General features: G+C 43.2%; 1 protein-coding gene across 1 annotated transcript in view; it reads left to right on the plus strand.

Moving 5' to 3' along the window:
- The window catches only part of LOC131191792 (dynein axonemal heavy chain 9-like), an 88,079-nt gene that overhangs the window by 56,431 nt on the left and 5,716 nt on the right, over positions 1-25,932 (plus strand). Inside the window, exons 11-15 of the mRNA XM_058170257.1 lie at positions 2,294-2,485; positions 2,991-3,182; positions 6,575-6,745; positions 14,956-15,138; positions 15,843-16,232. Coding sequence (XP_058026240.1) covers positions 2,294-2,485; positions 2,991-3,182; positions 6,575-6,745; positions 14,956-15,138; positions 15,843-16,232 — 1,128 coding nt within the window. The remainder of the gene's footprint in view (positions 1-2,293; positions 2,486-2,990; positions 3,183-6,574; positions 6,746-14,955; positions 15,139-15,842; positions 16,233-25,932) is intronic.

Genomic DNA, 25,932 nt, shown 5'->3' on the forward strand with positions numbered 1-25,932 from the left:
TTTGGGGGGAAGGGCTCTGCTTTTTAGCTTTCTAACAGCTCTTGTCATTAGTACTCGTCAGGGAAAGTACTAGATGTCTGAGTTGGCATGGCTGGATGGGGATTTATGCTGTCATGCTTCTTTTGTTCCCATCTTCTATCATTCATAATTCATCATAAACTAGGAGGAGGAAGGAGTATTAGGTAGATTTACCACCTTGAGATTTATAAAAAAATAAAAGTGAGATATCAAACAAACAAACAAACAAACAAATACATTCTATATTCCAGAAAGAAAGATGAGATGGAATATTACTTTTCTTGCTTCTGCAAATCAGGTAGTACCTCAAAATGGCTGATTTTTTTTAATAAAACATTTCATAGCCTACAATACTTCTATGACAGTACCTCTGTACCTTTATTAACTGCTTTGAGCTTCTAGTTCAATCAGTACAAGATAAATGCACATAGAAATGCTGAAACATGATTGGAGCAGCCCAGAGCTGATTATATGATGGGTGGCTATATTAAGTGTTTCAAATAAATAAATAATTAAACAAACAGGGCTACAAAGAGTTTATTGTCACATTCCTTTTAAACAAAAAGGGTAGGTTTTGCATTGCATAAGCGTTCTGTTGTTTTTTCAAGTTTGCAACTAGAGAAATGTGTGAGGATAAATAAGCACAGGGTATATTTGTCCTAATATTATGACTCAGGCCTTTGTCTCAATTTTCATCCAAAAGGGTAAGCACACTTGTGGGAAAGAAGTATTCCCAAGGCTTGTAAGCACTATTTCTAACTTACATGGGAAACAATGTTGAGTGTTGGCTAACCATCCAACAGCTCTTTGATTTTCAGTTAATCTGCCACAAACAATCAAAAGTACTCTTGAACATCGTTATGACAGACAGGGGGGCATAAATTTGATCAATTGATAACATTCATTGATTCCAACTCCAGTCTATGGAGATTCTTTTCCAATGACTTTATTTAGAGGAGAAAGTTCTCTAAGCAATTGAAACAGAAGGAGCCCTTTTTGTTGCACATTTGTCAGTCATATCATTCCTGCAATTATCCATCTATAACATAACATAACATAACATCAGAGTTGGAAGGGACCTTGGAGGCCTTCTAGTCCAACCCCCTGCCCAGGCAGGAAACCCTACACCATCTCAGTCAGATGGTTATCCAACATTTTCTTAAAAATTTCCAGTGTTGGAGCATTCACAACTTCTGAAGGCAAGTCGTTCCACTTATTAATTGTTCTAACTGTCAGGAAATTTCTCCTTAGTTCTAAGTTGCTTCTTTCTTTGACCAGTTTCCACCCATTGCTTCTTGTTCTACCCTCAGGTGCTTTGGTGAACAGCCTGACTCCCTCTTCTTTGTGGCAGCCCCTAAGATATTGGAACACAGCTATCATGTCTCCCCTAGTCCTTCTTTTTGTTAAACTAGACATACCCAGTTCCTGCAACCGTTCTTCATATGTTTTATCCTCCAGTCCCCTAATCATCTTTGTTGCTCTTCTCTGCACTCTTTCTAGAGTCTCAACATCTTTTTTACATCGTGGCGACCAAAACTGGATGCAATATTCCAAGTGTGGCCTTACCAAGGCATTATAAAGTGGCATCTAGTCTCCAAACCACACTATAAGCAGGCTATAAGAAGAGCCATCACCTAATGAAAATTCCTGTGCAACATAAAAGATCAGGCTGTATGAGAGAGTATTTAATCAGCTACAATTATTCAGAAAGCATGCTTTTAGAGACTTTTTAAAAACTAGATCAAAGCATTGTGACAACCATAAAGTGACATTTCATTTGTACAGAGAAAAATCTTTAAGTAATTTATTTATTAATAAGCAGTGAAAAAATGTTAGCATGAAAGCTACCAAAATGGATTATCAATGGAAAATAAATTGAGTAAGTCTGGAAGTCAACGTTGGCATTCTCACAACTTCTCAGATCAGTGCAAGTAATGAGTGGAGATTTTCATACTCCCAGATACCATTATCAAATTCTTTGTGTGGATCAGTGTGTCATGATTCCTCTTCATTTCATTTGGCTTCCTACCTGAAGACTTAGATCATGATTGGCCAACCTTTTGGCTGGTCTGTGTTGACTGAAGAAGAATTGTCATGGACCCCATATGAAATATATAATATAGTTAATGTATATACATAACAAACTTCCTTTATTTTTAAATATTTTTTAATTATGAACTTGTGGGGGCGCATTACTAGCTATCAAAGGCTGCGAGTTGAACACACCTGACTTAGTTGGTACTTTTTATGGAAACCAACTTCTCTTTTCCTGCAGGACACACTGGAGATGTGCACCCGTGAGAATGAGTTCAAGAGCATCCTTTTTGCCCTCTGTTATTTCCATGCTGTGGTAGCAGAAAGGCGCAAATTTGGCCCTCAGGGCTGGAATCGTGCATACCCATTTAACATAGGGGACCTCACCATTTCTGTCAATGTTCTATACAATTACTTGGAGGCCACTTCTAAGGTAAACTGAATCATATACTAGAATCATGTGCAGCAATTTCTAATAGATGATCACTTGAGGCTTTTTTTTTTTTTAGGAGTGGGGCAGCATTCTCTATCAATGTGCCATCTTTCCCTCCTTCTTTCTTTGACTTCAGAAAAGAATATGCTATTCATCTAACCATCCTATTTCTGTGAATATTCCTAACTGACCTAATATTTGTTTGAGTGCCTAGATAAATATGTTTCTGTCTAAGGAATGGGGAAAGACTTGTTTTCAGCAACACTCCTACTCTTTTTCAGTTCTCCACACACATACATCTATACACACATACAAAGTCTGTTCCACAGTCTGGGGCACCTCTAAATGAAATCTCTCTTGTGTCGTCTGAAGTTGTATAACTGTTATATTACACCCAGTTTCCTACAAACTTCTACTTTAAGATTTCCAAAGGCTGTGTAGAAAGAATTGCCTACTGCTACTCTGTAAGGAACTGTCCCAACTAATGTTCCTTTTTGGCATTTAGGTCCCTTATGATGACCTCCGGTACCTCTTCGGAGAGATCATGTATGGGGGTCACATTACAGATGATTGGGATAGGCGTCTCTGTAAATCCTACTTAGAAGAATTTATCAAGCCTGAAATGTTGGAAGGAGAGTTCTTATTGGCCTCTGGATTTCCCCTCCCAGGAAACATGGACTACAATGGTTATCATCAGGTAGTCTTGCATTTATTCAACCTGCTCTGATTTGTGTTGGAGTTCATAGCCATACAAGGAAGCAATTTAGGGATTCAGAGCTTTAGGCAAGATCTGCTATTTTTGTCTCCATAATGCTTTCTGATTGTAAAATGACAGTTGGCAATGTCCTTGTCCAGTTTGTGCAAGGATAGGAACAACATTTGTGGTGGTGTTTTTCCAGCCTTAGGAGGCCTATTGAAAATTTTTATCTGTTAACTCAAAAATAGTTTCAAATTGCAATCCAGGGTATCAAGTTTCTCTAGATGTTTTGGGCACAGCTCTCATTGATCTTTGCTATTAACCATGCTGGCTGGAACTAAGGGGATTTCGGTCAAAATGTTTGGAAGATGCTAACTTCTCTGTCATTGTACCTGTACTATACTATATATAGACATGTGTAGGAATTTCTAGCAGGAGTCTTTATCCTCACTATTATTATTTTAGAATATTTTTGAAAATTTTACACTTTTGACTCTTTTTTTTAAGAAAAGTTTTTTGTTTTTTTCCAAACAAACACACATACAAACAAACAATGCATTTTTTTCTGAACAGAATATTGCCCAAGTCAAAATTTGTACCGCTTTTAGTTTTCTCTAACACCATTATATATATTTCACTTTTCACCATAATATTCTTTCTCTCTAATTTTTTGTTTTATTTTCCTTCTGTTTCTTCTGGTATATAAACAATATTACTGTTCGCCCTAATCTCTAATCTTAATCAATTTTTTCTTTTTCCACCCCTTTCCTTACTGTTTTCAAATTGAAACCCTTTAAATTAAAGTCAATCGTTTTTCTAAAATCTAACCCTAACTCTAAATCATCTTATTCAAATGTCCCATTTCTCCCTTTTCACAATATAATATAATTTCAAATATTTTCCCTAGATTCTATTATTCCAATTATAAATCTTAATATTCATACAATTTTACATATATAACCCATTTCCTTCCCTCTTTTCCATTTCTTTTTTAAGCTTAACCAAATACTACAATAAAATATATTACTACAATTCACTTTAAAGTCATTCATTTCTGTTTCATCCCCATCTAAAAATTAGTTTCAATCATTGCTAACAGTGTCTTAATCTCTTCATATTAATCAGTAAGCAAAATCAATTTTCATCCTCTCGATACAATATAATTTCAAATGCTTCAGCTGAATTCCATTATTACAATTAAAAACATTCCAAGTATTACAATCACATATATTAAACTTAGTACCGTTCATTTATAATTATAGATCTTACTACAATTCATTTATAATTCTAAATATATAACGTATTTTCCCTTTTACTTTGCATTAACTACTCCTTTTCCCTTTATCCCATGATTTTATCCCATGATTTTCATGATTTTATCCCATGAAACCAAAATCCCATTTATTCCCCCCTAATTTTAAAGTCTCTAACTTTCCTAGTTTGCCCTGTATTTCCATCTGCTCTCCTCCTTTTCCCCCTTTTCCCCTTTCTTATTTTACCACTGTTAATCCCAATGTAATCATTTGAATGTTTTTATATTTTGTTTCTTCCCCTCTTCTTTCTCGCCTTGTCTCTTTCCAATCTCTCTATTTTTATCATTGTTAATCCCAATGTAATCTTTAAAGTTCACCTTCATTTCTAATCCTTTTCCCTTTCCTTTTCTCCCTTTATCTGTTTTCTTTTTTCAGTTAATTTTCTCCTAAATCCTCTCTTTTTTTCATGGTTACTCCCAACATAATCATTTAGTTTTTCATAATCATTGTCTTTATTTTTAGTACTAATTTCTTCCTTCTCATTCTTGGTTTCTTTGTCCACTTGGGAATGATTATTGTAATGCTCTCTACATGGGGCTCCCCTTGAGGTGCACCCGGAGGCTTCAGTTAGTTCAGAATGCAGCTGCGCGTAGCTCCCATGTAACACCGCTCCTGCGCAGACTGCACTGGCTGCCTGTGGCCTTTCGGGTGCACTTTAAGGTTTTGGTTACTACCTTTAAAGCGCTCCATGGCTTAGGGCCTGGGTACTTACGGGACCGCCTGCTGTTACCTCATGCCTCCCACCGACCCGTACGCTCTCACAGAGAGGGACTTCTCAGGGTGCCGTCCGCCAAGCAATGTCGGCTGGCGGCCCCCAGGGGAAGATCCTTCTCTGTGGGGGCTCCCACCCTCTGGAACGAACTTCCCCCGGGTTTACGCCAAATACCTGACCTTCGGACCTTCCGCCGCGAACTGAAAACACATCTATTTATTCGCGCGGGGCTGGCTTAAATTTTATTGGTTTAAATTTTTATTATGAATTTTAAGGGTTTTTTAGTTTTATATATTTTAAAGTTTTTAGGCCACTATATAATAAGTTTTTTTAATCTGTATTTTAATTGTATATTGTATTGTTTGTTTTTACCTGGCTATACACTGCCCTGAGTCCTTCGGGAGAAGGGCGGTATAAAAATCGAATAAATAATAATAATAATAATAATAATAATAATAATAATAATAATAATAATAATAATAATAATAATAATAATAATGATAATAATGTTTCAACACAGTCTCTAGTTCATCTGGCTTAGGTTTTCCATACATCATTGTAATCATTTCTTTTAATTCCAATTTGAATGATATACGCATCGTTTTAATAATTTCAATTAGTTCCTGTGCCATTTTTTTGTTTCTGGGTTGCCTTTGTTCCAATTTTAAGTTTTATTATATTCCACCTTCTTTGGATGTCGAGATCAAACAGCTTAGACAAAAATAAATCCTGCTCAAAAGTTCCCACCGGTCTTATCACTTTAAGAATTTTTTTTTCCAAAATGCAACTTAACCATTGTAATATTTCTTTCCGCCTGTAGATGTCTCTCTCCAATCCACACTTTCAATCAAGAAGCTAATAAAATATCCATTTTATTTATTAAATCCACGTTACCAATATTTGTCAATTTGCATCTTCTTTTTCTTAATTTTGTATTCCCCAACTTTCAATTTAAAATCCAGATCCAAATCCAATTAAAAGATCTCTGTACTTTTGACTCTTTTGACTCTTTAGTATCACCTTGGACATACAGTCATCAAAACTGTATTCTAATTAGGACTGAGACTGATGCATACCAAAATATACTGAAAAATGTATCTCAGTTCAAAATGCCTAATTATTAATTTTAATTAATTACAATTAATTTTAATTTGGCCAGGGCTCATCTGCTTACAAATGCAGCATCATGATGATTTAGTTTAACTTAGAGGTTCAATAAAACTGCAGATGACTGAGGGCATTATATGCCACTCAGAGGCACTTAACTATGAGATTGGCAGCTATATAAATATGATGAATGAATGAATGAATGAATGACTATCTGGTACTTATCATTTGCTGAGTGTACATATCCTTTTCCTGCCTAGTATATAGATGATGCCCTTCCTCCTGAATCTCCATATCTATATGGCCTCCACCCCAATGCAGAAATTGGCTTCTTAACCCAAACATCAGAAAAGCTTTTCCGTACTGTTTTGGAGCTACAACCTCGAGACACTAATCTTGGAGAAGGTGTAGGAACCACTCGGGAAGAGAAGGTGAGTGAGGACGACATACCTGTTTCCTTACCACCACCACCACCACCACCATCATCGTCATCGTCGTTGTCTTTTAATGGCCCCATAATAACTTGTGGGCTGGAGTCTGGGCAACTGATTATATCAGCAGATATAATCTCCACATGTCCAGAGAGAGAAATATCTGCTTCTACCTAGGATCAAACTCACAGCCTCCTGATTGTGAGGAGAGAGTTCCACCTCTAGGCCACCCCACCACACTTGTTTCCTTTCCATGTAGATGATTTCATTTTATCTGATTTCATTTCATCTCCAAGAGGTTCAGGTCATGAGATGCTCACACAGGGAGTTCACTATTAGCCAGATTGTCGCAATACTGGGAAGACATCATGGGTTCAAGGCAGGGGTGGGTTCTACTTACCTTTACTACCTGTTTCCATCGTGCCCACGCCTGCCCGATGCGCTCAGTCAAGCAAAATAAAACTATCAATAATTCTTAGTTACTCTATATTACTTCCATTATCAGGCATTTATTTTTCAATACTCATTCTTGTTAACACGAACATGAGGGTTTTGTTGCATCATATTTCTTTATGAGGTTCCCTTCAAATTCATTTTTTGTCCTGCCTCCTCCTTCTCCTACTATTTTTGGGATTTTGGCTCTTGACAGGCCACTGAAAAGCTGTTTTTAGTTGCCTTCCTCGGGAAAATTACATACTCCTATTGTAGGAACCAAAATTTGGATGGATTTACTCAGTTTCTGATTTGTGATTATTAGTTCTGACTGATTAGAAATGATGGGCTGGGAAATGGAGATACAATTTCTGTAGTTGCAGGGAATGTTTCAAAATATATTAGGAAGAAGATTGAAGCTCCTTCTGTCTTATTTAGTGGATGCTAATTACATTATCCCCCAACTCATCCAAAATCTGGCAGTTAAGCTATATTTCTTGTATAGTTTGTGGCATGATGCAATGATTCACGTTACAATTGATTGATTGCATTTGTATCCCACGGCAACGTAACAATTCTTGGTGGCCTATATCGCATAATTTAGATGAATGTGTAAAACATTTATGTTATGGTTCAAATAATTGATTAAATAACAGTCATAACACCCTAAAAACGGGTATACAATTTAGCTATATTAAAATAGAATAACAGATGGTGTAGAGCATGAACTTAAGAGAATGCTCTCTGAAATTGTTACATTTATTATAGACAGATTAATTAATCATCAGCTTCTGGAGGCCAAGGACACCATCAGTGCAGTTACCTGGCCTGCAGATTGGGGAAACCAGGTTGACACTGCTACCACATTGGAAGCATGAAAAGCATGATTATCTGTAGAGCACATTGAAATGCTCTACAGATAATCCCTAATTTATGATCATAATTGAGCCCAGAATTATGATTGTAAATCATGGTGTTCATTAAGTGGGTCACCATATGACTCTGCCTGTTTTTATAACTCTATATGTAAATAGTTGTTAAGTGAATGCCAGAGTTCTTAAGTCAACCCATTTTCTTCCATGGATGTTTTTTTGCCAGAAACCGGAAGTAAATGCTGAAAACTGGCAAAAAGCATTGAAAATTGAGGTCTTGTGACTGTGGAATGCTGCAAATGGCTGTAAATGCAAACTGGTTGTGAAGCACCCAAAATGTGACCATGAGACCATGCAGGAGGGTGTGCAGTTGTTGTAATGCTGGAACTCAGTCATATGTAGCTCTAGGGAGGTCTATTGTAACTTTGATTGGTTGCTAAGTGACTGGTCATTAAGCGAGGACTATGTGTATAGGATGCTTTCTGTCATATTTCCATTCATTTCACTATCAGTCTTGAACCCAGGCCAATTACTGGAGTATCAGCTTAGCCCCACCTTGCAATCAATCCCATTTGTGTACAGATATCACACCCTTCCTACCGTCAAGGGTAGAAAATCAGGAATCTGGGCAATTCAAATGAATGTATAGGTTTATTGTAAGCTAAAGCTCCCTACAAGAATCTGAACTACTAAGGATCAAAGCAAATTGTTTATAGATAAGAGTCAACAGAATTCCAGGTAGGCTGGACTTTGATCTCTTATGGATCTTATGGATGCGAAGGGACTTGATGATGCCTTTGACCCCTTCCTCAGGCTACATCTATGTTACCATGGTGCAAACCCTCACGGACTTTGTCACTTATACCTGAGCAGATGGGGTTTCAACCCCGACTTGCCTCTCACCTCAAATGGAGCTTATTAGTCACCTACCTCCTTTCAGATTTGAGGCCATTCCTTTGAATCATTGGTAGACAGAATGAACATTTCATGGGTGTATGTGAAGTCTTAATACTGCTCAGATACTCAGATACTGCATGCGTCGAAGAAGAACCTTTGGGGGTTTTTAAATAGGTTTTTAAAGAAGGGTTTTTTAAGGGGGGGAGGGAAGAGACGGGTGGGGGGAAAAACCCATCGGGGAGGGAATGTCCAGTCCCTGCGCTTGCTCGCGGCGTCACTCTACCTGGTCTGAAGGCGGGGGGGAGGGGGGTATTCCTGGTGTAGAGGGTCGATCCATCTGTACGGTAAGTGGGAGAGGCAGATATGGTGGAAGCGAGGGGCCGTATCGTTCTCTGGGAGCACGTGCTCGCTGTTTAAAAGCGATCACGCGCTCTGGCCCCTCAGTTCTTACCCGTTCCCCGGATGGCCAAGACCCTCAGAGCTTGGGCCTTCGGTTGATGTTCCGCAATGCCCGGTCCGTGGTCAATAAGGCCCCCCTGATCTGCGACTTTATTCAGGGGGAGTCCGCAGACTTTATGGGCATTACGGAGACCTGGTCGGGCACGGAAGGGGGTGTACCCCTAGTTGAATTGTGCCGAGCATTCCATCAACTGAGGGCCCAAGGTAGGGGTGGAGGGGTGGCGGTTGTGATTAGGGAAAGTCTAGAGGGAGTCCACTGTGCCTCAGATAGCCGGTTGTGAATCCCTCCTTGTGAAGTGGGGCCTTAGGAATCAGATGGGTCTGTTGATCACATACCTGGCTCTTGCTGCGTGATTACAGCCCTACCCGAGTTGTTGGAGGTGCTTGCCGGAGTGGCGGTTGAGATCCCCAAACTCATGGTCATGGGGGATTTCAACTTGCCATTGGCCGGCTTGTCATCGACGGCGGCGCGGGAGTTCCAGGCCTCCATGACGGCCTTGGACCTGATTCAAGTAACTGATGGCCCTACACACAGTGGGGGAGGCACACTGGACCTGATTTCTATCTCTGGACAGTGGTTAAATGATCTGGAATTAGGAGATTTAGTAACAGAACCTGTGTCATGGTCAGATCATTTTCTCCTTTGCCTGGACTTTCGGACCGCCGCCCACCACCGCAGGGAGACGGAACCAATATGTTGGTTCCGTCCCAGGCGCCTGATGGACCCTGAGAGGTTCCTGACGGAGCTTGGGCCGTTTCCTGAGGATCTGGCCCACGGCACGGTTGAAGAACTAGTTGCGGCCTGGGAACAGGCCGCAACCGGGGCTTTGGACCATGTTGTGCCTTTGCGACCTCTGACCCGGCGTAGATCTCAACCGGCCCCTTGGTTCTCTGAGGAACTGAGAGAGATGAAACGCCGGAGAAGACGCCTAGAGAGTACCTGGAGGTCCAGCCATTCCAAAGCTGACCGGACACTAGTTAGGTCTTATTCTAAGACCTACCTAGTGGCACTGAGGGAGGCGAAACCTTCTTACGTTTCTACCCTCATTGCATCGGCAGATAACCGCCCGGCCGCCCTGTTTTGGGTGACCCGCTCTCTCCTTCATCAGGAGGGGCGGGATGACCCCTTACAGGGACGTGCCGAGGAGTTTAGTGGTTATCTGTACGATAAAATCGTTCAGCTTTGGGATAGTTTGGACCAAAATTGCGATAATTCGAGTGAGAGGATGGAGATGCGTCTTGTTGAGATTGTTTGGGATGAGTTTGATCCTGTGGCTCTCGAGGACGTGGACAGGTTATTGGGGAGGTTACATGCCACCACACGTTTACTGGACCCGTGTCCCTCCTGGTTTATTTATTTATTTATTTATTTATTATTCGTATTTGTATACCGCCCTATCTCCCGAAGGACTCAGGGCGGTTCACAGGCAAATAAAAACAGTAATATACAAATTAAAATAACCATTAAAAAACTTATTCTAAAGCCAGATTCTTAAAAAATAATATAAATATTAAAACTAATTAAAACCCCTATAAATTTAAAATCTAGTCCAGTCCTGCACAGATGAATAAATGTGTCTTAAGCTCGCGACGGAAGGTTCGGAGGTCCGGAAGTTGACGGAGTCCTGGGGGGAGTTTGTTCCAGAGGGTGGGGCCCCCCACAGAGAAGGCCCGTCCCCTGGGCGTCGCCAGACGACATTGCCTAGCTGACGGCACCCTGAGGAGTCCCTCTCTGTGAGAGCGCACGGGTCGGTGAGAGGTATTCGGTAGCAGTAGGCGGTCCCGTAAGTAACCTGGCCCTATGCCATGGAGCGCTTTAAAGGTGGTTACCAAAACCTTGAAGCGCACCCGGAAGGCCACAGGTAGCCAGTGCAGTCTGCGCAGGATAGGTGTCATACGGGAGCCACGAGGGGCTCCCTCTATAACCCGCGCAGCCACATTCTGAACTAACTGCAGTCTCCGGATGCCCTTCAAGGGGAGCCCCATGTAGAGAGCATTGCAGTAATCCAGGCGAGACGTCACAAGGGCGTGAGTGACCGTGCATAGGGCATCCCGGTTGGTGCTGGTCACACAGGAGGTGACACGAGGCTGGCTCCGGGGAATTATAAATGCTTCTTTGTTGGAAGGGGTTTTCCCCGCCGCCTTGAAAGAGGCGGTGGTGAGACCCCTCCTCAAGAAGCCTTCCCTGGACCCAGCTATTTTGGGAAATTATCGTCCAGTCTCCAATCTTCGCTTTGTTGCAAAGGTTGTAGAGAGTGTGGTGGCATGGCAGCTATCCCAGTACCTGGATGAAGCTGTCTATCTAGACCCGTTCCAGTCCGGCTTCCGGTCCGGGTATAGTACAGAGACAGCTTTGGTCGCGTTGGTGGATGACCTCTGGAGGGCCAGGGATAGGGGTTGTTCCTCTGCCCTGGTCCTATTAGATCTCTCAGCAGCTTTTGATACCATCGACTATGGTATCCTGCTGCACCGGTTGGAGAGTTTGGGAGTGGGAGGCACCGTTTATCGGTGATTCTCCTCCTATCTCTCTGACCGGTCGCAGACGGTGTTGACAGGGGGGCAGAGATCGACCGCGAGGCGCCTCACTTGTGGGGTGCCATAGGGGTCAATTCTCTCACCTCTCCTGTTCAACATCTATATGAAGCCGCTGGGCGAGGTCATCAGTGGTTTCGGGGTGAGATACCAACTGTATGCTGACGACACGCAGCTGTACTTTTCCACCCCGGGCCACCCCAACGAAGCTATCAAAAGTGCTGTCCCGGTGCTTGGAAGCCGTACGGGTCTGGATGGGGAGAAACAGGCTCAAGCTCAATCCCTTCAAGACGGAGTGGCTGTGGATGCCGGCACCCCGGTACAGCCAGCTGCAGCTGCAGCTGACTGTTGGGGGCGAGTCATTGGCCCCAATGGAAAGGGTGCGCAACTTGGGTGTTCTCCTGGATGGACAGCTGTCGTTTGAAGACCATTTGACAGCCGTCTCCAGGAGAGCTTTTTACCAGGTGCGCTTGGTTCACCAGTTGCGCCCCTTCCTTGACCGGTGTTGTCACCTCTCGCTTGGATTATTGCAATGCTCTCTACATGGGGCTCCCCTTGAAGTGCACTCGGAGGCTTCAGTTAGTTCAGAATGCAGCTGTGCGGGTGATTGAGGGAGCCACACGTGGCTCCCATGTAACACCGCTCCTGCGCAGTCTGCACTGGCTACCTGTGGTCTTTTGGGTGCGCTTTAAGGTTTTGGTCACTACTTTTAAAGCGCTCCATGGCTTAGGGCCTGGGTACTTACGGCACCGCCTGCTGTTACCTCATGCCTCCCACCGACCCATATGCTCGCACAGAGAGGGACTTCTCAGGGTGCCGTCTGCCAAGCAATGTCGGCTGGCGGCCCCCAGGGGAAGATCCTTCTCTGTGGGGGCTCCTACCCTTTGGAACGAACTCCCCCCTGGCTTGCGTCAATTGCCTGACCTTTGGACCTTCCGCCGCGAGCTGAAAACGCATTTATTTATTCAAGCGGGACTGGCCTAAATTTTTTAAATATTTTTAACTGGGGTTTTATATATATAGCCAAGACACTCATCTCTAGAACAAAATGCTTAGCTGACGAACAACACCTAAAAACCGAACTACACACTCTCACAAACGTACTAACATCCAATGGATTCCAGAGAAATAAAATTACCAAACTAATCCAAAAAGAACCCCCCACTAAAACCCAAGACAGAGAGCAAGAAAATGGCACAGCCCTCCTCCCATATATAAAAGGCACCACAGACAGAATCAGCAAGATCCTCCACAAACATAACATCAAGACAGCATTCTGCACAAACCAAAAAATATCCACCATCCTAAGAAACCCCAAAGACAAAATTGAGTTAGAAAATCAAGGAGTATATGAAATCCCATGCACCGCCTGCCCCACCACATACATCGGACAAACCAACAGAAGAATAAGTGCACGTATTGAAGAACACAAGAACTCATTCAAAAAAGAGGAACCAACTTCTTCCCTGGTCCAACACTTTAAAGTCACAGGACACGATATTGACTTTAAAAAGACCAGAACTATCGCCAAAACTGAACACTTTAACAACAGAATAATCAGAGAAGCCATCGAGATAGAAAAACGCCCACACAGCATGAACAAACGAGATGATACCTCCCGCCTACCAGCCATTTGGAAACCTGCCCTTATTGACAAACGTGTCCCTAACACGAGGAATGACACCAGACCCACACTCACGAGGTCCACACAGGATGTCACCACCACACATCCACCCAGAAAGCACACCCAAACCCACACTGATCAGGAAGCACGACCAAGGACCAGAAGCCAGACCGCAGCTGCAACATTAGCCATTTCAAACCCCTCCAATCCATACATGCAGCAGACTGACACCCACTACGAAGATGTAGCACGACCACGAACACGAAGCCAAACAGCAGCAGTGCAGCTCACCAGCTCAGATCCCCCTGCAACTCAGACTAATTTGAGCACAACCAAGCCCCCACCCAAACAGGACACACCCCCAGCCAATCAGAGCACAAAAACCCCATCCAATCAGAGCACAGCCAAGCTCCCACCCAATCAGTTCAAACCCCCACTAGCAGTTAAAAAGGAAGAAACAGCTGCAATCACACATTGCTCCCAGAAGCACGAAGCTGAAGCCTGAAGATGACGAATGAGACTTCGTCGAAACGTCGCCAAGACACTTCCAATTTTACGCGGGAGAAAACCCGAATAACCAAAGACCTACATATATATATATATATATATATATATATATATATATATATATATATATATATAGGGTTTTTAAATTTAATTATTTTAAATTTCGGCTGACTATTGAATAAGTTTTTTAATTTTTGTTTTAATTGTATATTGTTATTGTTTTTTATAATTGGCTGTACACCGCCCTGAGTCCTTCGGGAGAAGGGCGGTATAAAAATCTAACAAATAAATAAATAAACAAATAAATAAAATTGACCTAACCTCTTATCTAGGTGGATTGGTTCCAGGGATCTTCACCCTGGGCCCTCCTCACTCTCTTTCAGCAGTGGTCCTTCTAGTCCAAGTTCCAAATCCTGCCAACAATGGATGCTGCCAAATTGCAGCCTGAAGCAAAAGAAAGGTCCACTATAAAATAAAACCAGGGTACCACTGCCTCTGAACTATTGCATTTGACAATTGCTCAATAAAATGACTCTTAAAGAGGTTCAATAACTGTGCTCCAATATTTTCTCCCCCTTCTTTTTATAACTTCATCTATATTCAGATTAGAACTGCCTTAATCTGAAACTGAGGCACAGGCACAGGCACAGAGAATAAAGCGGGGGGGGAAAAAGAATATCTGCATAATGTGTGGCCATTTTCAAAACCATTTATGTACATGGAACCTCATGTTGTAAGAGTCTGTCAGATGGCTTGATTAAAGGAGCCAGCTTAGACTTACTCGGTTTTTCTTCAATAAGGGGAAATTAACTTCTCTAAGCCTAGTTCAAGTTGTTAATAACTTGTGTAGGTAAATTTCAGCAATATTTCCTCACTCTGGCATATAGGTGAAGGCGCTGCTTGATGACATCCTGGAGAAATTAACGGATGAGTTTAACATTACTGAGCTGATGGCCAAAGTAGAAGAGAGAACACCATACATTGTGGTTGCCTTCCAAGAATGTGAGCGCATGAACTTTCTCACTTGTGAGATTAAGCGGTCATTGAGAGAGCTGGACTTGGGATTGAAGGTACAGAACACCCCCCCTTCACTTTTTGTACAAGTTTGAACACAATTTAGAAATGACAGGAAAACACTCAGTTTATGAGGGGTAGCCTATCATTAGAAAGCTAATGTTATAAAAAAGAACATATAAATTCATGTAAATAAATATATGCAAATTAAAAGAGCCAGTTTAGCGTAGTGGTTAAGGTGCTGGCCTAGAAACTAGGAGATTGTGAGGTCTAGTCCTGCCTGAAGTATAAAGCCAGAAAGCCAGTTACTTTCTTTCAATTCAGCTCACACAGCTGTTGTTGTGGGGAAAATAGGAAGAGAAAGAATATTATGAATGCTCACTACCTTGAGTTATTTATAAAAATAGTAAAGGTGGGGAAAATAAATAATAAATAAATATAAAGAGAGTAGCTAATAATTTGCATTATCACCATTTTAAAAACCAAGCAAAAGCTAGAAAAAGCCAATTCAATCAAATAATAATAAAAGCTTGAGATATAGCAGAAGTATCTAAACTAGTCCACAAATATCTCCCAGTTATTTTAGGAGTTTTTCAAGTTTTTAAACTAGTTGATTTTCCATTTCTCTACTTTTGTTTGCAACTGAAGGGTGAATGATTTTCAGATGTATTGCAAATCCTACGAAATGTGCTGTTTTCCCATGCCGAGTGCATTTTGGCTGAAACGTGTCTGTCATACTCCTTTTTCTCCCATGTTTTAGGGTGAATTAACCATGACCAATGATATGGAAACTTTACAGAATGCCATCTTCTTAGATATGGTGCCTGAATCATGGACCAGGAGAGCTTATCCTTCTATGTCTGGTTTAGGCAGTTGGTTCACTGACCTTCTCAATCGCATCAGAGAGCTTGAAACATGGATAGGAGACTTCGTGCTACCATCGGTGGTGTGGCTGGCAGGATTCTTTAACCCACAGTCTTTCTTGACAGCCATCATGCAGTCCATGGCCCGAAAAAACGAATGGCCTCTGGATAAAATGACCCTGCAATGTGATGTGACTAAGAGAAACCGTGAAGAGTTCACCAGTCCTCCACGGGAAGGTGCATATATTCATGGCTTGTTCATGGAGGGTGCACGCTGGGATATGCAGGTAAATGCAAAGATTGAAGGGTTGCTTCTACTTAATAAGTCACCAAATCAGGGAAGGGGGCATTCCTTATTGTGAAACAAAAGTCCCAGAATAATTAGACTGCACATGGCCAAGACTGTGGCTCACCATTAACTTAGATTTGCCACTTCTCTGGGGTGAATTCAAACTCATCTCCGGGAAGTATGCTATTTGTCACTAAAAGCCTGGAGTAAGAGTTCTGCCATGCATCTTCATACCCTTCTTCTACAACATACCAAAATTGGTATGTACCTGGAATTTGTTATGTTGAGATACTGTAGATGGATTAAGTTAAAAACCATAATCATGAACTGGGAAGGTTGCATTAAAACCATAGTGTGTGTGGAACATTTCAGGCGCAATCTTTAAAGCCAGGCAAGAGCTGATTATCGTTTCAAGTGGCAAATAAAACAAATAGCAGAAGGGTGGTGGTTGTAACGTGGTTCGGGGAGGATAAACTTCAATGCCTTACCAATTCGTTTTACCTAGCTTTTGCTTTTACACTTTTTAAAGAGTTTTCATTCCTGTGCTGCAGCTTGCATGTTCAGAGAGGAAGAAATCTGTGTCAAATAGCTAAACTAGAAGCAGAGACCTCAAAAGAATTTTTCTGTGCTCTTCCTTTGTGAGATACTTGTGGCAGCTTGGAAAGAACTCTGCCCAATTTATTTATTTTTTTTAGTCTGAAGTCTCTTTGTAGTTCTCTGGCTAGATTGCCAACTAGTTTGGGACCCAAAGAACTGTCCAGCCCATCAGCCTACATAGAGTTATATGCTGAAGGAGCCTATAAGCAGGCAGGGTGCAGGCCTAATCTGGATCTTCATTTACCATTGTGGGTCCGACTCCTTTAGGAAACTTAGATTCTCCATAGCTGCTCTCTCCACCCCATCTCTTCCATGATCCTGAGCCCTCCCCTCTGATTTTCCCAACTGACATCAGTGGAGACTGCTTCAATGTCCCAGTAGTCCAGGAGACATTTTTGAAAGCAGCACAGAGGGCATTTTGGATTTTACAAAGAAATTTCAGGGCTTGATGCTGCTGCTCTCCTTCATCCAGGGTGTGGATGAAAGCTAGATTAAATCTAATAAATGGAACCAAAGCAACTATGCTGAAAATAATTGACCAACAAAATAGGACTTAATATAAACTATTTTGGTATTGTTCTAATTGTTGCGTTCTCAGTGAACTTTTATTTTTCTATCCTCTTCCCACCAGAGACCTTGAAAAACCTGTTTCAAAATCCCATGCTTTAAAGAGAAGGAAGCAAAATTACTGATTTCAGAATTTGCATTTCTACAGGCATTACACCTGCATTATATTGTGTATTACACCTCTTCTACCTCCCACTCCAGAACTCTTTATTTTTGGCAGGAAACACAGAAAACCCTTGCCAAAGGAACAGCTGGTGCTGCTAGCCTTGAAGCTGAAAAGCTTCTTGGCTCTTATCCCATTTCTGAAGCATTCCAATCAATGTCTTTTATTCTTTAGCCTTGTCCATCTCAGAGTGTCAGGTCAGAGCCATCTCATTGCTCAATTCTTTGACCTTGCATGAGCCCCATCAAGAGGGACCAAGGCTTAGAGCTCAGAGGCTGGGGGCCCTATGGAGTTTTCTAAAAGGTGTAAGCATAAACTGAAAAAGGCTAAGTCTGAGCAGGTAGAACAGTGAAGGATGGCGTTCATTTTCCTGTAAAAAGGACAAGATACTTGAACAAATGGCAGAGTAAGAGTGATAGGCTCCTTCAGCAATCAGAATAAGGTATTAAAGAGCCTGGATGACAACTAGAAACTCAGAGGAGTAGCAAAAGCTGGGAAGAACACCAGACTTCTCTGAATCTCTTTTTCAAACTGTTGGGATGCTTGGGAATCATTTTCATAAACATGGCTATGCTCCAAGCACTTTCTATCAGGCAGTTTCTGCTGAGCGGCATCTAGAGGCAGCTGTCCCCTCTCTTTCCCCCCATCTCCAAGGCTTTCCTCTTCAAAGTCCACCTGGACAATCAAGGACTTATAACTACTGCATTTGATTGTTTTTCTAGGATATCTTTCCCTTAATAATTGCCCTTCAGATGTTCTATCTTTCTAGGGCAGCGGTTCCTAAAGTTTTGCCGTCTCACCTTTCAGTGCAATCTTAATGTACACACCTCCCCCCAAAATTCAAACACCAAAATGAACACAGATAAACAATGAAAATAATAAGATGAAATTTTGGGAAAGGTGTATTTTATAATAATATAAAGGTTCTCCATAGCTCCCCTAGACTCTGTGTTTCCCAAGGTATGATTGTTGCACTAAAAATATCATTGAATAAAGCAAAAATTAATTTAAAAATATTTAAGCAATATTTGAGAGACTATACCAATATAGAGACTATACTCGTAATTGTCTGATTCTTGTTAACTTTAACAACAGAAATGTGTACCAGTAATCTTAGAAATGATGATGCTGATCATTCAAACAAGCCTTTTAGAGTCGTTAAAAATAAAGACGTTGTTAATTCTTTATTATTTGTATGTTTTTGCCTAGATTGCCCTCTGTATATATTTTGTCCATATGTATCTCTTCCTTTTATATCCTTAAATTGTACCTATAAAAGTGGCAGAGTGGATAGGACTTTTATGCCTGTGGACTATTGGGAGTCAATGGTATATAATATTGGAAAACATAGACTATTTTTAAAAATTAAGCATTTATGATTCTGATGGAAATACAGTAGGTTGAAAGTGAGTGTTAGGCTCCGGATGCCACAATAATGTCAAATTTGAGGAAACTTAATGTAGTATTTATCCAGGGTAATAAAGTATATTGGCTGAAGATTAGTGCTTATTAAGTGCGATTTGAAGTATTATTGGATGACAGAATTGGAAGGTGCCATTTAGGCCCCTCAGTTCAACCACTTTGGAAAGAAGAAAACAAAGTATACAAGTAATCTGCTGACTGTCAGAAAAGTATACATTAGAAACTGTTTTATACTGGCTTGCATGTGGGCCTATGTATCCCAATATTATGAATTTCTGTGTTTTTTTTACTTGTTCTTTAAAAAAAGAAAATCTTTATGTTCTTAGAAAAGGTAATCCAAGTTAACAAATATTGCATTACAATATTTATGTGACCATATGTCCTCCTTCACATGTGCGTGAACTGATATGTAGTTTGAGAACTATTTAGAACTGAAGAGCAGTAATAATATTTTATAGGTATGGCAAAACACAGCAGAGTGTGCACTGTATTTCAGCAGATGGGGAAAATTAATTTGAGACTGGCAAACAATAATGAAAGTAACTCAGGAACAATAATCAGGTATTGCACTACATGAACTGGCATCTCTCTCTTTCTTTCTCTCTCTGTCTCTGTCTCTCTCTCCCCCTCCATTTCCTGCATGATCTCTCTCTTTTTCTCCCCACCCAATTTTTCATAATAGGAAAGGAGCGGGTTAGTAATTCTAGCATTGGGATTAGCAAATATTCCTTGTAACAATATACAAGAGTTAGAGAAAAATGAAGATAAGGAATTAAGAGTTGCTCCTTATTCCTCCTTGTTAAGGAGAAGTGAGATCTTTAGAGAAATTAGATGACACATGTATCTTTTTACAGAAAAAGTGATGAATATTTGGAAATATAGATATAGAGATAGAGATATAGAGATCAGAGAATTTAAAAAAATCGTTCATTAATTCAGCAAGGGATGATTACCAATCCAGAGATGATTCTGAAGCAATATAGGCAGGGACAAGGGTTATACTCATGGCCATAAAATACAAACTATTTTGAGGAAATTAAATGTCTGAGTAGATCATTATCAACCATCCTGGAATGAGGGTAGAATAAATTTGGAATGGAAAGCCAAAAAGTAATGGAATCTCACTAATTCAAGGAAATAATAAAAGGAAGCAGCAGCAAGGGAGTGAAGTGATGGTATAAGAGACAAGATAATGTTTTGTTGTCTTCTCCACATGTAAATCCCTACAAGGCTTTATTTCTGACTTTACCTACCAGAATTGGGCAGTCCATGAATGTCCAAGGGACTCAAGACAACATCCATCTGGAAGCAGACTGAACCACAATAGGTGGTTTCCCAAATTTAAAAGTTTATTGATTCATTGAAGGCACCCCCAAAGATAAGGACTGCATGATGTATAAAGGCAATCAATCTGTTGGTGGCTGTAAGAAAAAAACTGCTCTCTGGACACACAAGATGTCCTTGGATGGTCTAAGGCAGCGGTTCTCAACCTGTGGGTCAGGACCCCGTTGGGGGTCGAATGACGATTTGCCAGGGGTCGCCTAAGACCATCAGAAATATGGGAAGTATACTTTCTAGTCGAAAAGCCAGCTGCAGGGTCTTCAAATCGCTAGCCAAATTCAGCTTCAGGCGCGATGAATTAAAAACGAAAATAATTTTATGGTTGGGGTCGCCATATCGTGGGGAATTGTATTAAAGGGGTCGCAGCACTATAAAGGTTGAGAACCACTGGTCTAAGGAAAACAGAAAGAAGAGAAAAGAAATGCAGCACCGAAAACTGAACCTAAGTATCTGAGCAGGAAATGGATAATTTTTGGAGCAGCAGGATAAACTCCCATTTGAATTCTACAATACACAAGCTATCCAAACTTGACAATAGTTCTAGATTTCAAAAGAGCAACTATTTTGTGCATTTGGGCACACTTAGGAATAGAATAGAAGAAAGGATAAAATAGCTTGATTCTAGGACATGAAAAGAAATCTCAAAAGATGTTCCTGGCTACTTCACTGAAGAAGAATTTCTCAATCACAAAACCTTTTAAGCAAAACTATTCAAACCATCTGAGGCCACTGTTCCTCAGATCGCCGGCTGTGAATCCCTCTATGTGAGGTGGGGCCATAGGAATCAGTTGGGCTTGTTGATCACGTACCTGGCTCCTTGCTGCGTGACCACAGCCCTGCCCGAGCTGCTGGAGTTATTTGCCACTGTGGCAGTTGAGACCCCCAGACTTATAGTTATGGGGGATTTCAACTTGCCATCAGCTGGCTTATCATCGACTGCAGCTCGGGAGTTCAAACTTCCATGACGGCCTTGGACCTGATTCGGTAAATGATGGCCCCTCGCACATGGGGGAGGCACGCTGGATCTGATTTATATCTCTGGTCAGTGGTTAAATGATCTGATACTAGGCGATTTAGTAACAGAACCAATGTCATGGTCGATCATTTCTCCTTCGCCTAGACTTCCGAACCGCCACCACCATCGCGGGGAGGCGGAACCTATCGTTGGTTCCGTCCCAGGCGCCTGATGGACCCTGAGAGGTTCCTGGCGGAGCTTGGGCCATTCCTGAGGATCTGGCCCACGGCGACTGAGGAACTAGTTGCGGCCTGGGAACAGGCGCGGCTGGGGCCTTGGACCGTGTCGTGCCTTTGCGGCCTCTGACCCGGCGTGGATCTCGTCCGGCCTTGGTTCTCCGAGGCTGAGGGAGATGAAGCGCGGAGAAGACGCCTAGAGAGCACGCGGAGGTCAGTCGTTCGAGCTGATCGGACACTAGTTGGGTCCTATTCTAGGACCTACCTAGTGGCAATGAGGCGGCGTTCTCGCCTCCACCCTCATTGCGTCGGCAGATAACCGCCCGGCCGCCCTGTTTGGTGACCGCTCCCTCCTTCATCAGGAGGTGCGGGATGACCCTTACAGGGACGTGCCGAGGAGTTTAGTGGTTATCTATCGACAAAATCGCTCAGCTCGGGATGGTCTGGACCGAAATTGGGATGATCAAGCGAGGAGAGGAGGCACGTCTTGTTGAGCTCTGTTTGGGATGAGTTTGACCTGTGGCTCCGAGGGGCGTGGACAGGTTGTTGGGAGGCTCCGCCACTACATGTTTATTGGATCTGTGTCCTTCCTGGCTGGTGCTGGCCACTCAGGAGGTGACACGAGGCTGGCTCCAGAGGATTATAAATGCTTCTTTGTTGGAAGGGGTTTTCCCTGCCGCCTTGAAAGAGGCGGTGGTGAGACCCCTCCTTAAGAAGCCCTCTTTGGACCCAGCTATTTTGGGAAATTATCGGCCAGTCTCCAACCTTCACTTTGTTGCGAAGGTTGTAGAGAGGGCTGTGGCGTCAGCCCCAATACCTGGAAGAATCCGTCTATCTAGACCCGTTCCAGTCCGGCTTCCGACCCGGATACAGCACGGAGAAAGCTTTGGTCGCATTGGTGGATGATCTCTGGAGGGCCAGGGACAGGGGTTATTCCTCTGCCCTGGTCCTATTAGACCTCTCAGCGGCTTTTGATACCATCGACCATGGTATCTTGCTGCGCCGGCTGGGGGGATTGGGAGTGGGAGGCACCGTTTATCGGTGGTTCTCCTCCTATCTCTCCGACCGGTCGCAGACGGTGTTGACAGGGGGGCAGAGGTCGACCGCGAGGGCCCTCACTTGTGGGGTGCCGCAGGGGTCGATTCTCTCGCCCCTTCTGTTCAACATCTACATGAAGCCGTTGGGTGAGATCATCAGTGGCTTTGGGGTGAAGTACCATCAGTACGCTGATGACACTCAGCTGTACTTCTCCACCCCAGGTCACCCCAATGAAGTTGTTGAAGTGCTGCCCGGGTGTTGGGAAGCCGTGCGGGCCGGGAGGGGGAGAAACAGGCCCAACCCCAACCCCTCCAAGAGGGAGTGGCTGTGGATGCCGGCATCTCGATTCAGTCAGCTGCAGCTGCAGCTGACTGTTGGAGGCGAGTTATTGGCCCCAAAGGATAGGGTGCGCAACTTAGGTGTCCTCCTGGATGAGCGGCTGTCGTTTGAAGACCATTTGATGGCCGTCTCCAGGGGCCTTCCACCAGGTCCGCCTGGTTCGGCAGTTCGCCTTCCTTGATCGGGATGCCTTGTGCACAGTCACTCATGCACTCGTTACCTCTCGCTTGGATTATTGTAATGCTCTCTACATGGGGCTCCCCTTAAGGTGCACTCGAGGCTTCAGCTAGTCAGAATGCAGCTGCGCGGGTGATAGAGGAGAGTGCGTACCTCCCATGTAACACCTCTCCTACGCAGACTGCACTGGCTGCCTGTCGCTTTTCGGGTGCACTTTAAGGTATTGGTTATGACCTTTAAAGCGCTCCATGGCTTAGGGCCTGGGTACTTACGGGACCGCCTACTGTTACCATATGCCTCCCACCCACCCGTACGCTCTCACAGAGAAGGACTTCTCAGGGTGCCGTCCACCAAGCAATGTCGGCTGGCGGCCCCAGGAAGGTCCTTCTCTGTGGGGCTCCACACTCTGGAACGAACTTCCCCGGGTTTCGCCAAATACCTGACCTTGGACCTTTCAGGGAAAACATGGAGGAATTGGGGAGGCGGTTAAGAAAGGTCTTGAGCATTTTCCGGACAGCGGATTAAAAGTCAAGACAAATAAATGTCAGATAGGGTCGAATCGGTCGATTTCTTGGGCTACGGATAGACAAGAAAATTCACCCTACTGAGAGCAAAGTTAAGGCAATTAGGAAGGCTCCAGCGCCCAAAAACAAAGCAGAGCTGCAGGCATTCCTGGGATTGGTTAATTTTACGGTCTTTTAAAGAACAAAGCAACCGTTCTTGGAACCGCTGCATAGGCTCTTAGGGAAAAATACTGTTTGGTCTTGGGAAAGTCAGAAAATAGGGCTTTTGAAGCAGTAAAGAACCTGCTCTCAAGTGATAGCCTGCTCATCCAATATCACGACTCACTACCCTAGTGCTGGTTTCATGGCGCGTCCCTTATGGGGTGGGGCTGTACTCAGCCATAGACTTCCAAACGGCACAGAAGCCCCTATAGCGTTCTACTCTAGAGCGATGTCCTCCCCAGAGAGGAACTACAGCCAATTAGACAAAGAAGCATTAGCCATTGTATCAGGGTCAAAAATTCCATGAGTATGTCTTTGGGCGGAATTTTGAAATCGTGACTGACCACAGACCGTTACTGGGATTACTGGCTGGCGACCGGCCAACGCCTGTGGCACTTTCGCCACGCTTGACTCGATGGACTATATTTTTAGCCGCTTACTCATACAAGCTGCAGCATCGACCGGGGAAAGAAGTGGGGCATGCAGACGCATTGAGCCGATGCCCACTGCCAGGGGCGACCGAAGACCCCACTCCGGGGACACCCATCCTCCTTATTGACTCGTTGGACTCTGGCCCAGTCACATCAAAGGAAGTGGCTCGGGCATCATACCGGGACATTGTGTTAAGGACTGTACTCGGTTGGGTACAGAGGGTGGCCGCTGCGGGCGAACGGTTCAAAGAATTTGTTAAAAGCGTGATGAGCTCTCGGCTCAAGGGGTGCCTGTTATGGGGTGATCGTGTAATAATTCCTGTTAAGTTAAGGGGCAAGGTATTGGACCTCCTCCACGAGGTCACCCAGGCATCGTAAGGATGAAGGGTTAGCTAGAAGCTATGTATGGTGGCCACTCATGGACGCAGAGATTGCTGAGAGGGTAGGGAAATGCCAAGCTTGCCAAGAGTCCAGACCGCTACCCCCAACAGCCCCAGTCAGAGAATGGGAAAAGCCCCAAGGGCCTTGGTCAAGAATCCACATTGACTTTGCTGGCCCCTTTCACGCCAAACGTTCCTAGTGGTGGTGGGCGCATTTTCCAAATGGTTAGAGATCATACTTATGAAGTCCACCACAGCGAGCAGTAATCGCAACCCTCGCCACCTATTCGCAACTCACGGGTTGCGGACACTCTGGTGTCCGACAATGAGCCCAATTCACGGCAGCCCAGTTTGAAGAGTACCTGGCAGAGGAAGGCATCCGACATGCCCTCTCTGCACCTTTCCACCCTGCGTCGAATGGCCTTGCAGGCGTTCCGTCCGGGCGCTAAGGAGGCATTGTCCAGGCTCAAGCCAGGTGACTGGCAAACAAAAATAGACTTTCCTAGCCGTCCAGCACAGAACCCCAAGCACAGCCACGGGAAAAGCCCAGCCGAATTGCTAATGGGACGAAACTCCGGTGCCCACTTGACTCGCACGCCTCACAGAGAGGGACTTCTCAGGGTGCCGTCCGCCAAGCAATGTCGGCTGGCGGCCCCAGGAAGGTCCTTCTCTGTGGGGCTCCACACTCTGGAGCGAACTTCCCCGGGTTTCGCCAAATACCTGACCTTGGACCTTTCGCGAACTGAAGACACATCTTTTTATTTGCGCGGGGCTGGCTTAAATTTTATGGATTTTATAGTTTTTATTATTAATTTTAAACGGGGTTTTATTTCTATATATTTTAAATTTTTAGGCAAATTATAATAAGGTTTTTAATGTTGTATTTTATAGAATTTTGTCTTGTCTGTTTTTATTTGCCTGTACACCGCCCTGAGTCCTTCGGGAGAAGGGCGGTATAAAAATCAAATAAATGAAATGAAATGAAACATATCATGATCAATTCTCCTTTCCCTCCCCAAACAATTTCCCTTTGAGCTCATTGGCCCTGCAATTGAGGCAAAATCAGTGGGGATTTCACCTGGTCTTTGACAATAACAAACAATAACTATTTCAAAGTTGTTTTCTGTGGATATGTTTTGCTGTGAAGCACAACATAAAAATAATTATGTTCTTTCTTAGTGCTTAAGCATGTCTCTTTCCAGCTAGGGAATGTGGTGAGAGAATAAAAGCATTTCTGTGTTAAAGTAAACCTCCTGATTTTCCATCCAGTAGCAACATATGTATTCTTGTGGGGGTCAAATGGATGACAGTTTAAAAATTAGTTACC

Source organism: Ahaetulla prasina, chromosome 2 (genome assembly GCF_028640845.1).
Source record: "Ahaetulla prasina isolate Xishuangbanna chromosome 2, ASM2864084v1, whole genome shotgun sequence".
In the NCBI taxonomy this organism is placed as follows: domain Eukaryota; kingdom Metazoa; phylum Chordata; class Lepidosauria; order Squamata; family Colubridae; genus Ahaetulla; species Ahaetulla prasina.